Below are 14,938 nucleotides of genomic sequence, written 5' to 3' on the forward strand. Positions count from 1 at the left end.
GGCTCCGTAGTTGTGGTGCACAGGCTTAGTTGCTCGGCAGCATGTGGGATCTTCCTGGACAAGGGCTCAAACCCATGTCCCCTGCATTGGCAGGCAGATTCTTTACCACTGTGGAACCAGGGAAGCCCCAACCAGGTAACTTTTAAAGAACTGGAAGCAGAGGCTATTTCATAAACAAAGGATAATGAAGAAATTTATTTGCAACTGTAAAACATCTTAACAAACAACTAAGTAAGAAAGATTAGTGATAGATGAGTAATAACTACCCTGGTAACAGAAGCATCTTTAAGACTCAACCTCCTACCACTCGGGCTTTTGCTTCATCTTAATCCAGCAGCTCTGGCTGTCTGGCTTCCTCTTCTTCAAAATTAACGTTTCCTGGGAAGAAAAAGGAAATGTGAGTGTGTTACCTTTTTTCTATTTAAAAATGCATGATTTGCTAGCAGATCTTTTGCAATAGGTATTATAAATATTAAACATTTCTATTTATCAAGCAAAATCATGGAACGTTAAATTTTATCTTATACAGGCTTTTATAGATTTTCTTTTGGTACCAGTAATAAACTAAGCAAAAGGTTTATTCAGAGTAAAGAACATTCAGAGTAAAGAACATTCAAAGAACATCCATGTAAGTGAGAGTAAGGTCCAGCATTATCTTTTGCCTGCGCGCACTCATCAGTGAATAAAATTGCTGGACTATAATTTATAAGTAACACTGTTGAAACTCTGATCTCTGTGCAAGCTGAACTCCACGCTTCCCACCCTCCTCCCACACCCCCGTAAGAGCATTTGTGTGTTAATGCTGAAAAATTAAATGGTAAAAGGGTTTAAATTTTGAAGGTGTTTGCTGTATATTATTATACGTGCATTATTATAAAGCGTTATAAAGGTGAAAAGCATGTAGTAAAGTGAAGCCGTGGGATCAATCGACTGGGACCTGCAGCCCGAGGCATGCCGTATTGCTGAAATGCAGATTAGCAAGGACCCAGTTAGAGAGAACATGCATCGCACGGCTGTCCCTACCAGGACACCTAAGAAGGAGCGACATTCCCAGGGCAGGTCCTCTGAGATGTCCCATCCCTCAGGCCTGGCCCAAGGACGACCTCGGTCAAAGGCAGAGAAAACCCTGCGCCCACCCCGGCGTGCCTGGTGCCTCCTTCCCTCCCGCCCTCCTGGCCCCCAGAGCACAGGCTCACCCTGCTCTAAGATGTCGTAGTGGAATTCCTCTCCGTCCTCCCTGCTGGCGTCTCCCTCCTCCTCTCCAGGATGCACTGAATCTAATTCCCCCTCTGACATGTCGTCGGTCAGAGGCTGGACCTCCTCCACCGGCTCTCCCCCGTCTGAGATGGAACAAAGGGAACCGGTATCAGCAGACGCCTTGCCACACCCACCCTGCTGACAGCAGTGCCCGCTTCTCCATCAGGGGACCACCCCCTAACTCAGAGTCACAGCTCCACCCAGGCCTGGCATCTGCTCCCTCATCCCCATCACAGTGATAGGCTCAGGGATGGGCATCACTGCTCTGAAGCACTAATTCCCAAGGGCTTTTTATTTTAAGTATACAATATATATCCCAAGGGTTTTGATGAGCATTTGGAGAGAGAAGCTCTCTGTTCCCTAGGGTTCTTGAGCGGATTGGGTGGCAATCTGATAAAGTCACTGAGCTTTGGTCGCCAAAGGGAAGAGGATGCTGGCAAGCAGAGCCAGTGCACAGGAGAGAGGACATCCGGGCGCGGAGCCCTGATCCAGCCACACCTGAGGCTCTCTCCTCCCCCCACCGCTCCAGTTGTATGAACCAATGAATTAGTATCAGTATTTTTCCACTTAGGCCAATTGGAACTGGTTTTCAATCACTTGCAACAGAAGGGCTCCTGCCCAGTGTAACCTACCTTCGACACTCCACAGCCCCCTGAGGACTTCTTAGGAAGCCCCCAGCGAGGGTCACAGAGAAACACTGTCCAGATCCCCTTTAGGAAGGACCTGTCATCCCAGCTGCTGTCGGAGCCTTGCCCAGGTCACACCCACCCAATCACTGACCAAGGGGAGGGACTCAGAGCCTGCTTCCCGGGGAGCCCTACTCCATCTGCCCCCCAGGGCCTCCATATACCCTCAGCTCCTGGGGCCTCGCCCTGGCTTGGTCCATCCGCAGCGGGCTGCTCCTGGAGGTGGGGCGGGGTCCACAAGGCCAATTCTGTGATTTTGGTCACTTTCCATTTTGGAACGACAGTTACCGGTGTCTCCTCCTCATCCTCTTCTCCTCTTTCCTAAGTTAAAAAATGTAACTTGACCAACATGCATGGGACATTTAAAGTGAGGGGAGACGGGACAGGTTTTGAATTGCCTTGGGGCATTTTTATAACAGGATTCAGTGATCAGCATAATTGCCAACTCTCCGTAGTACAGTCCAAGGGCTGAAAATGAATCTTGAAAGAACGAGGATGAGACACGAAGGTGAGGGCAACGCAGTTCCTGTACTCATTCCGCTGACGGCACAGAAGGCGTAACGCTTCCCAGTTAAGAAATGACCAGGACTAAGCGCCCTTTGCAGCCGCTCAGCCACATTTCAGCTCTAAGATTCTTTAAACATAACAGAACAAACACTGAAACTGAGCAGGACCTCGTGGGGGCTCCTGGACACCAAAGCCTTTGTGTGCCCCGTTTCTTGTTTTAGGGAATAGGCCCCAGCCTCCATGACCTTCCCTGAGTTCCAAAGGGCAGGTTCAAGCGGTTACTAATCAGGAAAGGGAGGGGATGCAGAGATAAGAGGGGAGGAACCAAGAAACAGTGGTGCAGCCTTGGGGCAGGGTCCTCGTTCTGCCTCAAGGGACACACAAAACAATGTCTCTGAACTCTTCTGCAGAACTAAAACCCCCAAGAAATGGAAGATGTTCATCTGAAGATGTGCATTTGATGAAACTGGAATGTTTCATCACTACTTGACGAAACATTGTTCATTCCAGAGAGAAGGTCACAGTTTGATAACCTTGAGAAGCTCATCAAGAGACCCCCTGAGGCCAGATTAAAGGAGCACAGGCCCTGCACACACCCTGATCCTTATCAGCAGCCCCACCCTTGAACCATTGCTATGAAACTCCTCACCAAATTCCACCAGGTTGGGACACACAGTTTTGAGGGCATGAGCCCACTGTGTCCCCCTTTGCCTGGCAAAGCAATAAAGCTGTTCCTTTCTGCTTCACCCAAAACTCTGCCTCTGAGATTTGATTCAGCACAGGTGTACAGAGGCCACGTTTCGGTATCAACATCACTGTAAGAAAAAGCCTAAAAACACACAAAGACATCCATGGAATGACACGGAAGGGCATAAACCCTGAAGCTCTCGTCTCAAGGGTTATGGAGAGAAAAATAAAATGCAGTGGAAGTAGACAAAGTTCATCAGTTCCAAACGTGGAATAATTTATAATAATGAAAAATTCCAACAAAGGTTAACAGCCAACACGTGGCAATCTTACCAAGCATATTGGTCTCCGTCTCAGTTTTGTAACTATCACAAAACTCCAAAGATTGAACATCAATCTATAAATATGGAAAACTTCACTGTCGCAAAGATGATAACACCTGTGACAAAGAGTGACAGACCCCTGCCTATTACTTCCGTTGAGTCACTCAGAAATACACTGCTTTCCTCCGTGTCCAAATGTCTGAGTTTCTCCAGGACAGTGGTGCTTAAACTTGAACTGCACCAGAATCCCGTGGAGGGGTTGTTGAAGTCCAGATCGCTGGTCCCAGCCTGAGTTTCTGATTCAGGAAGAATGGGGTGGGGCCCAAAACTCTTCATTTCAAACAGATTCCCAGGTAGGGCCAGAGCTGCACGCGGGACTGCGCTTTGAGAACCGCCCCCAAGGGTGTCTGCTCTCTCATTGGCTCCTGTGTGATCATGTGATCCACCCCCCAACCCCCCCCACACCCCCCCAACCCCCACCCCCCCAACCCCCCCCACTCCCCCACCCGCTTCAGGCGCTCACTCCTCCAGCTGCTGGGCGTGTTGGCAGCTGGTTGTTCATAACAGAGTTCCTCCCAGGAACTGCCCTCCATCAAAGGAGGCCACATTGTCCAGGTTTCATGCCCCTGTCCACGGGCAGCCCACAGCCGGTGACTGGTCCACACGTGGGTCACAGGTCCTGGCCTCCATTCAGGACACTTTGAAGGGTCATCCCATTTCAGAGCTCCCATGGGGTCCCGTGAGAACCCAGCTTCCCCTTCTGCCCAATCCCCTTTCCTATACTCCCTTAGGGCAATTGGTCCCCACGCAGATCTGTAGGATCCGTATCACCAAGCAGCTCGTTTGCCTATGAACGCAGGAGTGATATAGACTCTGCAACCTACCACATCTGTTAAGCGATATTCCCCGTGCTGTTCACAGCCAATATCAAACACGTACTTTCCAGGGCCAACGGGCTACGAGCAAAGAGAAACCAAGAAATACTTCACTCTTGAGCGTCAACACCCAGTAGAAAGTACAAAATGCTTTATAAATGTGACTTTCATAAAACCTACCCCGAATCATGGAACTGGGGAAAATTCAGTATGGATTAAAGATGCTTTTGTGAACTAATGGCTAATGGAATGCAAAGTATAACGCCCCCTTTTGTTTGTTTTAAAAAAAAACTTTAACTACATTTTATCTCTTTATAAAAGTAATGTATTTATGACAAAAATTTCACTTAGTTGACCCACACAAACTAGCTAAAAATAGTACTATTGATATTTTTTTAATTTTATCTAAATATACAATATTGTGTTAGAACTACTAATATTTTGATGTAGTCTCTGTAACCTTATTTCTAATACAGAGATTTTTTTTTTAAATAAAAATCTGACCGTAACTACACGTGCTGACTCTTATTCTATCTTTACTTAGAAATAGGGCATGAACGACCTCCCATATCACAGATATTCTTCCATAACATCAGTTGTCAACCTGGTATGTTATTTCATCAAAGAATCATAATCTGTTTTACTCACCTACTATTGTTGACATTTGGTATGCTGATACTTTGGCAAAAAAATGCTATGGTGAACATATTCTGAGTTAAATCTTTAGGTCCACCCGTGGCATTTTCCTCGGGGTAAATTTTCAGAAGTTGAATTTCTGGATAAAAGTATGTGTTTATATTTATATATATATATATATATATATATATTTATATTTATATATATATATATTTTTTTTAAACCAGAATAAGGCTCTAATAATTTTCTTTCCCACAACAGCACTTAAGAGCCTCTCGTCCGCAAACCCTTATTTTTTCTGGGCTTAACATTTGTTATACTTTTACATTTTTTATATACATGTAAAAACAGGACCTCATCCTTTGAAGTCACACCTTTTAAGTTATTAGTAAGGCTGAATTTTTTTTCAACATTTTTGAAATGTAAATCACGTTGATTAAGTGCTTTACAAATTAAATGTTACAAATATCCCAACCCCTTTTGTCAGATAGCTTTTACATTTTCTTTATGGTGCTCTCTAATCTATACTGGCTTATTTTTATCAAGTGAAACCTTTTGGGTTTTCCTTTCTATTCTTGTATAGAAAGTCCTCTTCCTCAATCCAAAGGTCATAAATACTTATTCTTCTATCTGTGACTTTCTTGTTTGCATTTAAATCTTTATTTCTTCTAGTAAGTATCTTCTTCTACATGCTGGAGGACAAACTTTGGTTTTATTTTTTCTCCCAAATGGTCATCAAGCTGTCCTAGCACCATTTCTTTTTTTTTTTTTTTTTGCGGTACGCAGGCCTCTCACTGTTGTGGCCTCTCCCGTTGCGGAGCACAGGCTCCGGACGCGCAGGCTCAGCGGCCATGGCTCACGGGCCCAGCCGCTCCACGGCATGCGGGACCCTCCCGGACCGAGGCACGAACCCGCGTCCCCTGCATCGGCAGGCGGACTCTCAACCACTGCGCCACCAGGGAAGCCTCCCAGCACCATTTCTTGACTTCTCCCCACCATTCCTTTTAACTGGAAATGACATCCTTTCAAGTGCTAAATTATTTTATATACTTCGATCTGTCTGTGGACTCTCTAACCTGCTTCCCTGATCTATTTTTCTCTATCCTAGTATCACACTGTTTTCATTATCGAAGATTTATAGTGTGTGTTTTCATAACTTGTCAGCAAGGATGTGAACAGGTAATTGTCTGAAGGAAGAAAGTCAAACCAGCAATAAAAGTGTGTAAAGGTGCTGGGCCTCACCGGGAATCAGGGAATTCCACATTAAAACTATGAGATAACATTTTTTACCCACCAGATTTGAAAAGAAAATGTTAAAGACTAATACTATCCAATGTTGATGGAAGAAGTGATGAAGAGACTCCCATAGCCTGCTGACCAGAGTATAAACTGGCTTAGCTTTTCAGGACAATTAGAGTAGCCATCATCATTTAAAGTATCAATACTTGTAGATTTCGCAATTCCAGTAACTAACCTACATAAAAACTTCTGAATACACAAAAAGATAGCTTTTTGGGGGGTATATTTTTGTGTCCTGATATAGTGTGGTTCTATTTATGTAATTAAAATCCCCATGCTGGGCTTCCCTGGTGGCGCAGTGGTTGAGAGTCCGCCTGCCGATGCAGGGGTCACGGGTTCGTGACCCGGTCCGGGAAGATCCCACGTGCCGCGGAGCGGCTGGGCCCGTGAGCCATGGCTGCTGAGTCTGCGCGTCCGGAGCCTGTGCTCCGCAACGGGAGAGGCCACAACAGCGAGAGGCCCGCGTAGCGCAAAAAAAAAAAAAAAAAATCCCCATGCTGTAACTCTGTATAAGCTGTACGTGTAAGTCTGTGCCTTTGCGGTGCTTGAGGTGGGCAGGTGGGATCCAGAGTCTGGGCGTTTCGCGGGTGGAACTACGCTCTGGCATGACTTTCAAGTCTTTTTCTAACTAGCAGAACAAAGCCCCGCTCTGCTCTTACTCCTCAGGTGAGTCTAGGTTCGCAGCATTCATTGGTTCCTCCCAATTAACTCGTATCAAATTCTCTTTCTTCCACCCACCTCCGTGTGCCGAAAACTATCTCATGAGATTTTGCTGGGAGTGACGTATTCCATGTACAGATTTGAGGAGAACGTGCCTACACTTACAAAGACTAAAAGCAGAGTCTGCGATTAGGGTGTGAATTATATGGAAGTGAAAACTGAGTTTTAAGGGTCTGAGGCTGCTTTATTAAATCAGTTAGATGTTCCTCTGTCAAACTCTTAACACCTTTCATTTGCTCAGCAAACTCTTTCTTCGGGGAAAGTTACTGCTCAACCCCTGATCAAGGCTACATGGCAAATGCAGGGTGGTAGGTAGGTTCCAAATTATTCAGGGTTTCTCTGCATCCCATCAGGGCTCGGGCAACAAGGACAGGTAAGGCCACAGAGTCCTTCAAACAGAAATGACCCATCACGGGTACTGCGAACCGGAAACCTTCAGACCCCTGGCCTCCAGTTCCACCACCACCTGGAGCAGGTGGGTGGGCATGGGGCTCCAGGGAGGACCTGGTGGGTCTTCCTCCCTGCGGCTCCAGCTGCGGGCCTCCCAGGGGATAGAAAGTCAAAACACCCACAGGCTCAACTGCAGGAAATGCTCCAGACAAATACGTATTTCATATCCGATTTACTCATGAAACCAAGGTCAAGATGCCCCCAGTGCTATAATGATTCCCGCTGCTGGGAGAGAGCATGGATGTTACTGAGATGCAGAGAAACTGGTTGAGCTTCCCCCGCCCCCGCCCTGCCCTCTGTGGGTATCAGTGAGGCTCGGAGCTCAGCACAGCTGCCCTGTTTCCCTATCTGGAGGGGGTGGGAGGGTTTGCCTGGGTTTGTCCTATTTTCTGCTCACACATTTGCACAGGCTCGGGGAGGAGAGTGTTGCTTATTTCATGGGCAAACATCGCTGCCCGTCGACTTACATTTTTGTTCAAGAACTTGCCCTGGTACCTGTGGTTCAGGTGGATGAGCTCGGCCGTGCCCTTCTGCTGGCCGTTCACCCAGGTACCCACGTACTTGCTGCCCGTCTCCGCGTAGAAGTAGGTGCCTTGCCCGTGCCTGGTGAAGATGAGGACCGCGATGCACTCGGTTCTGTTGCAGTGAAAACCCTTCCAGGTTTATGAGACACACATTTGTTTTTGTGTTTTTTTGCGGTATGCGGGCCTCTCACTGCTGTGGCCTCTCCCGTTGCGGAGCACAGGCTCCGGAGGCTCAGTGGCCATGGCTCACGGGCCCAGCCGCTCCGCGGCATGTGGGATCCTCCCGGACCGGGGCACGAACCCGTGACCCTTGCATTGGCAGGCGGACTCTCAACCACTGCGCCACCAGGGAAGCCCTGAGACACACATTTGAATCAAGGGGGGCCTAGGCTGAGGTGGGCTCACCAGTGGCTTCTATATCTGGGCCCAATCTAAGCACACCGCCTGCTCGCGGCCCCAGCTGAGAGCAGGCATCCCTGCTGGACAGCGGCGGCCTCCTGCCTATCAGCTGGCTGGCGCGTGGAAAAGGCAGGGCTCCTGGGAGCTGCAACTCAGTGCCCAGAAGGTTCTCCTGTGCCCTCCGTGGCCTGGGGCCCTTGGGTGGGTTCCCGGGAACCTGCAGCAGTACATTGCTCCCACGCTGGCCTTAAAGCCATGAACCATGGGGCAGAGCTGGCCAGTGGGCTCTCCAGTCATGATTCTGTTGCTTAGTCACCGTCATGTGCTCATGACGTGAACTGATCTGCGGGCCCAGGGGGAGAACCGAACCTTTGGTGAGCAAACCACTCCCCGGTGTAGCTGTCATTGTTGACGTAGTAGTACACGCCGTGGCCATGCCTCAGGTCATCCGCCCACTCCCCTGGAAGGGCCACACAAAAGCAGGGGTCAGGAGGAAACAGCTCCGCCCTTCACCGCTGTCCCTGCCCACTCTGACCCCCCTCCATCCCTGCCTCTCGGCCGGACTGATGGACACCTGGAGTGGGGAGCCGGCGGAGGGAGGCTGAGCCGGGCCTCTGGGGGGACGGGCTGGCAGGTGTATGTACTGGGCCACTTTTTCCCACTTGGCCGGCGGCACAGCAAGGCTTCAAGCCAGGGTTTGCTGCCCTATGGACAGTGGCCCCAGCTCCACACCCCTGCTGCCTCGTGTGCGTTCAGTGATCCAGCAACAACTTGGAGCCTCGGTGGTCTATTCTCAGGCATTTCCATCTGTTTCCCACCTCGCACCTGCTCTGGCGCCTGGGGCCGCACCCCCTGCACACCTGTGTGGAGCATCCTCGCCAAGTGGCCGCGAGCCGGTCTGCGCCCCTTTCGGCCAAAGCAGCGGCGAAGAAGTCCCATGTTAACTTGGGCTTTGGGCCGGAAGACTGTGGACTTACTGAGCTAAAATGAGTACTTAGCCTCCGACCTCAGAGAGGAAACCCCTGGGCAGTGACTGCGCCCTGCACCCATTAAGGTACAAAACCATAAGGGGACACGACAACTTACAACTGCCTCCAAAGGCGTTTTATATGTTAGCTAATAACCTTCGCAGTAAAAATTCCTTCAACCCCCTACTCTGAGCGCGTATATGTGTATCTCCACATATGCATATATCTTCTCATACATCACATATATAATATATATAAATAGATACGTTGTTCAAATTAGATTAACATCTACGCTGAAATCAAAATGACAATAATGAGATTAGGTTCATCAGAATCTGGAAAGAATTAAATCCTAAATTAGATTGTGTCAAGTTGATGTAAAAAGCAGATGGTCCTACGTCTGGAGCCAGGCTTCTAAGATTTACGAAACAAAACCAAAGAGAAATTCCATCTCTAGTAGGAACAGCAGTGGCACTGTCCACCCAGGTGTCGGACTCCAGCAGAAGCCCTGTTTGAGGATGCCTCGGTTCTGGTTTTATGTGGCCACCAGACCCGCAGCTCCAGCCCACACCCTCAGAGGGTGGAATCCGTGGTAAGAAGCGCTGCTATCGCACAAGCTACATTGTGGCCCCCCGACGTTTACTGAACACATACTATCCGTCAGGTCTGGTTCTGAGCATCTCACGTGTGTTCACTCCTCTGAGCCTCGCACTGCAGGGGAGAAGCTGAGGCAGGGAGGGATGGGGTCCCCTGAACCAGGTCACACCTACTGTCACACCAGTTCCGGGGTTGGGCTCACAGACCTTTTTGGAAATCTGATGAAAACTAGATAACTTCCCAGAAAAGCAGCCCAGAACATAACCTTTGCACACCGTTGGCGAGGCTCACAGCCCACCCCCGCTCGTCTCTCTCCCTGGGTTAGGAACGGCCTTCACCGGCCTTTGGGATGAGACATCACACTGTCGTCACACCAGGTGACAATGGTGGGTGGGGCGGCAGTGCGGTTCTTGGAAATAAGGGGACAAGAGTTCCTGAGCCACATAACATTGGCACGGAACGCACTGCGGCAGAGGTAAGGACGCCACTTTAACGAGGCAGAATGCCTCCCAGATCAGAAGCCTTCAGTGAAGGAACCACCATCTAAACCAACAGTGTGCTCATCAGAAGACGAGCCGGTCAGAAATGGAAGACAGCAAGAACAGCTCCAAGGACACTCTACCACTGAGCACCAGTTGACCTGGGTCCAACCCACCCCCCGAGGTCCGTGCTCGCCCAGCAGCCTCTCTCAGCGCATGGGCCCCCAGGAGGGAATGCGCAGGCCACAGGGACAGTCACATGCCCCCCTGTGGATCCGTTCACTAATTACAAGGCTCTCTGGTTTCTGCATCAACCCTGTGAACACAGGAACGTAGATTGTATTTGTTGAATGACTGGGGAACTTGAAGCTTTCGTGTGTGTCTCAGCAACCCCAAGTCCTCCACAGCACGGAAGTCTGCTTTGTGGTAATACTTTACCTTCATATCTTGATCCGTCTGGATAGATAAAAGTGCCTCGACCGTGTTTTTTATTTTTAACGTATTCTCCAATGTACCGCGCACCACTTTTAAATTTGTAGGTCCCCTGAAACACATTGATTATATAATTCATATCAATCCTGAATTTAATCATTGCTAACAGAGTATTAAAGTGGGTAAACCACCCACTCAAGCCACCGATTCTGACCTGGCCGTGCCTTTTACCATATTCATATTTCCCTTCATACGTGTCCCCATTGGGCAGTCTCGCTTTCCCATGTCCATGCCGCTCACCGGCCTCGTTCCGCTCCCCTTCGTATTCCTGGACCGAAGAAAACAAGATGATCACAGTTACCATTTATTAAGCACTAATCAGGGACCTCCCTGGTGGTCCAGTGGGTAAGACTCTGCGCTCCCAAAGCAGCGGACCCGGGTTTGAACCCTGGTTGGGGGACTAGATACTGCATGCTGCAAGGAAGATCCCACGTGCTGAAACGAAGACCCAGCGCAGCCAAAATAAATTTTTTAAAAAATGACTAAAATAAATAAAAGCACTAACTATGTGTTAGGCATTTTATAAATAGTATTCCATTGCCTCCTCCCAATCCTTGGCCTTGTCGCACAGGTGAGGTAGGTGCACACCTGGGTGACATGGAGCATCTGTCCAGGGTCACACAGCTGGTACCTGTCCATGGTGGGACTTTCACTCTCTCCCTCCAATGTATTATGATAATCCTTTACACTGTAATCAAAACTGACCATTTTGAGGAAAATGCGAGGTGCACCAAGTTGTGTTCTTTATAGGAACACATTTGAAGTAGCATTTGCGGGTGGAACGTGTCCTAAACCCACCTTCCTCCAATAATACAGAACTTAAAATGCAAATCATCCCTGGGGTGTCTGTGGCCTGAAGACAGCTTTGACCTTCAAGGATGGTGGGAGAGGGGCGGGGGAGCTGAGGAATAAACTGGGCTCAGTTGTCAACTTGAGTCTCCCAACTCAATTTAGTTTATCTTATTTTTAAACTCCTTATCAAGAGACTTAAGGTTCAAACGCTCATAGCTAAGATCGATAATTAATCTATCTTAAAAGTAAATCAATAAAAAACATAATACAAGCTTGTCGCTTCCCTATTTTCTCCATCCTTCATGAAATAAACGTTTCTCAAGCACCTAATACATGAGCGTAGAGTGCAAACAATGAATGATGAAATGGCGAGGAGCAATGAAATGAAATGGCATAGAGCAATGATTTGACATGGCGCTGGATCTGGATAGACATTACACATGAGCTCAGACACATTCAGTCAAGGGCTTCAGAAACAAACATTTTTGCAGTTCTTGTGCTTTTCTAGCACCGTTTGGCTCAGAAACTCATGCTCAGATTATAACGCAGAATTTTATAACCTTACAAACTTGTTTCAGGGTTAGTCTACGTCAAAGTGTACAGAAGGCTCCTCCTGCCACCCCAAAGGCCTCTCAATACACCCAGTGCTGAGACGCTGGGGTGCCTGAATAGGAAGAGAACCCTTGAAAATGACCCCAACTGTGAATCGAACCTGAAAATTATGGACACTAAAAAGTTACAGATCGGTAGGGCCATTTGAGGGGATGAACTAGAAAGCTTACTGGGAAGGTGATGTAGCTTGGGTTCCCCAGAAGCAGACCTTGGAGAGAGATTTTTTTTTAAGTGCTCCCAGGAGAAACCAGCAAAGGGGGTGCGAAAACAGACGTGAAAGAGGCGGCTGCCAAGCATGGGTGATGTCGGGTGATGTCCCAGACTCAGCCTCATCGCACAGGGGGCTCTGGAGTGTAGATCACTGCAGTTTGTCCTGCCTTTAGCACTAGCTGCTGGCTGTCCCGGGATGCGTACATCCCAGGCACTTCTGCCGCTCCCTGCTGGCCAGGCGGCTCCAGTGCACAGAGGTGCTTGTCTTGAGCAGCAAATCAGGCAGAAGCTGGAAGATGGGTGTGCAGAGCTAGTAGAAAAGGTCTGAGCAAGCACACCTATCTCAGCAGGGGTGCTAGATTTTTCAGGTAAATCTGAAACTATTTCAACTCTGTACCCTGCACACACACAGCGGATGAGGTTCCCGACCTGCCAGCCAGGCAATAGTCACCCTCTGGCTTCGGGCAGCACAAACACGCCCACATGGAGCCCAGCTCACGTCACTGAATGTGCATCCCTTACCGCCTCTCCGCTGTCTAAACCAGGAAATATTTCCAACGACCCGGGTCATTTCCAACAAGAGTGAAGAAAGCACATGTGATTATAGGCCTGTATGGTGATACGTCAGGAAGCCTTCGCTGAGCCTGGGACCGCCTTAGCATTTCTTGAAGGCTGCCAGGAAACAGCTTTCCTCCATCTTCCTTTAATCCTGAGGAGCCAGGCTCCATTACAGAAATAGTTTCAGAATAATATACAAAAATACATTCAAGAATAGTATGGTAGCTTGGGATGACCCAGCCATCCAAGGAAACTGCCTCGATGAAGGGTGACAGCAGGGAAGAGGACGCTTCCAAAGCCTTGGATTTGGAAATCTTTGCCTTTAACGATAGGAGGAATTGGTGGAGCGGGGAGCGAGAAGGGATTCGGCAGGCGGACGTCATAACGTTTCACCTTTCACAGCCATCTTGCAGGACGCAGCGCCCGCTGTGGCCTGCGTGGTCCTTGCTCTTGGCTCGGCCTCCCAGTGGGACTGTGGCTGGCCTCCAGGCCACCCCACTCTCCGAAACCGGCTTCCAAGGGTCCGCGCACCCCTGGGAGCTCCCCCCCTTACCCGGAGATCTCACCCCAAGATATTTCTCTCCCTCCTCCTCCAACTCTTCCGAGCCCAGGTCCGACATGATCCCGCCCCAGTCTGGATCCCGGGTGCCGCCTGAGCCTTTCTAGTCGGTAGGTACCAGCTGCCTGCACCGCGTCCGCCGTCGCCACGGAGACGCGGCCAGGCCCGCCTTCCTCCTAACTGGGGCGTAGAAGCCGAAAGGTGGGGGTAGGAGTCACTGTTAACCATCGCATGCTGTCATAGCAACGGGATGCATCCACCAATCGCCGCTTGGGACGGGAGAGAGGCGGGGCCTGGGGCGGGAAGGCGTAGGGAGAAGCCAATGGCAGCCTTCGGGGGCTGTCATAGCAACGAGAAGGGGAGCCTCGGCCAATCGTCGCGCAAGAGGAGGGAGGGGGCGGGGCCTGAGGCGTACTAGGTACTCACCTGCTCGCTAACCTGGACACCACGTGGCTTGCCCCCTTTAACCAGCTGCTGGGTGATGCTGCAACGAGGAGGGGTGCAGGAAGCGCGTCGGGCCAGTTCTCTTGAGGCCTTCACCCCTGCCTAGGGCTGGGCACTGCCCCTTCCCAGCCCCGGCCACTGGTTCCTCGGATCCCTCGGCAGGCCCTCTTCACCTTTCTGAGCTCTCTTCTGATCCTTCCGTGTTGGCGGTCCACAGAGATGTGTTCTTCGAGATCTTTTCTCGTGTTTGTAAACACCTCCTCCTGACTCAAGGAGTCAGCTCCGACCTACTAGCAGATGCAATCTACACTGATGCCCGTCAGGGTTTGACGTCTCTCCTCCACCCTACGTGTGAGTCCAGCCCCCTGGGGTTCCCATATGGAGCTCGCTCCCTCACACACGCCTAGACAGTCACTCACACGCGCACACATACACCTGCACATGGACACTCACTCCCACTCGTTAATGGGCCCCTCCTCCTAGCTTCCCTCCGGTCATCTGACCCTCGGCCTGCCCAGGGCCCCTCATGATCTCCTTCCCAACTCATCTGTCACCAGCCCTGATCCCAGCCTGTAAGTTCTAGCGGTGGTCTCTAATTCAGCCTCTCTATCTCCAGCCTTTGGTACTCTTCACCACCTCACGTTCCTCCTCTACTCCGAAGCCCAAATGCAGACCAGCCTTATCCACTGGCGTTCAGTCCCTCCATGTTCAAGCCCTAAGTCATCCTCTCAGCCTCACAGCCCACCATCCCCTTCCTATACTGGTTTAGATGCTCAGACAAAAGAAAACCACAGGCACTTGCCCCAGTACATCCTTCACTTCCCCACTTCTATGCCTCTGCCTGCGCCAGACCCTCCCTGGAAA

The 14,938-nt window shown here is 49.8% G+C and overlaps 1 protein-coding gene across 2 annotated transcripts; it reads right to left on the minus strand.

Annotated features, from left to right (window-relative positions):
- Window positions 1-325: 325 nt before the first annotated feature.
- RSPH1 (radial spoke head component 1) lies at window positions 326-13,691 on the minus strand. Of its 2 annotated transcripts, XM_060149473.1 has the most exons (9): window positions 13,638-13,691; window positions 11,054-11,167; window positions 10,846-10,951; window positions 8,733-8,823; window positions 7,908-8,043; window positions 4,345-4,416; window positions 2,108-2,264; window positions 1,197-1,340; window positions 326-378 (listed from the first exon to the last, which is right to left on the minus strand). In XM_060149473.1, the coding sequence occupies exons 1-9, from the start codon at window positions 13,689-13,691 to the stop codon at window positions 326-328; spliced, it is 927 nt and encodes a 308-aa protein (XP_060005456.1). The 2 variants fall into 2 exon arrangements, with proteins under 2 accessions (XP_060005456.1, XP_060005457.1); XM_060149474.1 differs by lacking the exon at window positions 11,054-11,167.
- Window positions 13,692-14,938: the final 1,247 nt, after the last annotated feature.

This window comes from Lagenorhynchus albirostris, chromosome 5 (assembly GCF_949774975.1).
Source record: "Lagenorhynchus albirostris chromosome 5, mLagAlb1.1, whole genome shotgun sequence".
Classification (NCBI taxonomy): Eukaryota; Metazoa; Chordata; class Mammalia; order Artiodactyla; family Delphinidae; genus Lagenorhynchus; species Lagenorhynchus albirostris.

Bases quoted from the DNA above. Each gene is read 5' to 3' on its own strand.
- RSPH1 (XM_060149473.1), bottom strand. From the start codon at position 13,691: ATGTCGGACCTGGGCTCGGAAGAGTTGGAGGAGGAGGGAGAGAAATAT. The intron at 8,824-10,845 runs GTAAAGTATTAC...TGGCCCTTCCAG, and splicing joins AGACGGATCAAGATATGAAG to GGGAGTGGGCGGATGACCTG. The intron at 8,044-8,732 runs GTTCGGTTCTCC...CATCTTCACCAG, and splicing joins GAGTGGTTTGCTCACCAAAG to GCACGGGCAAGGCACCTACT.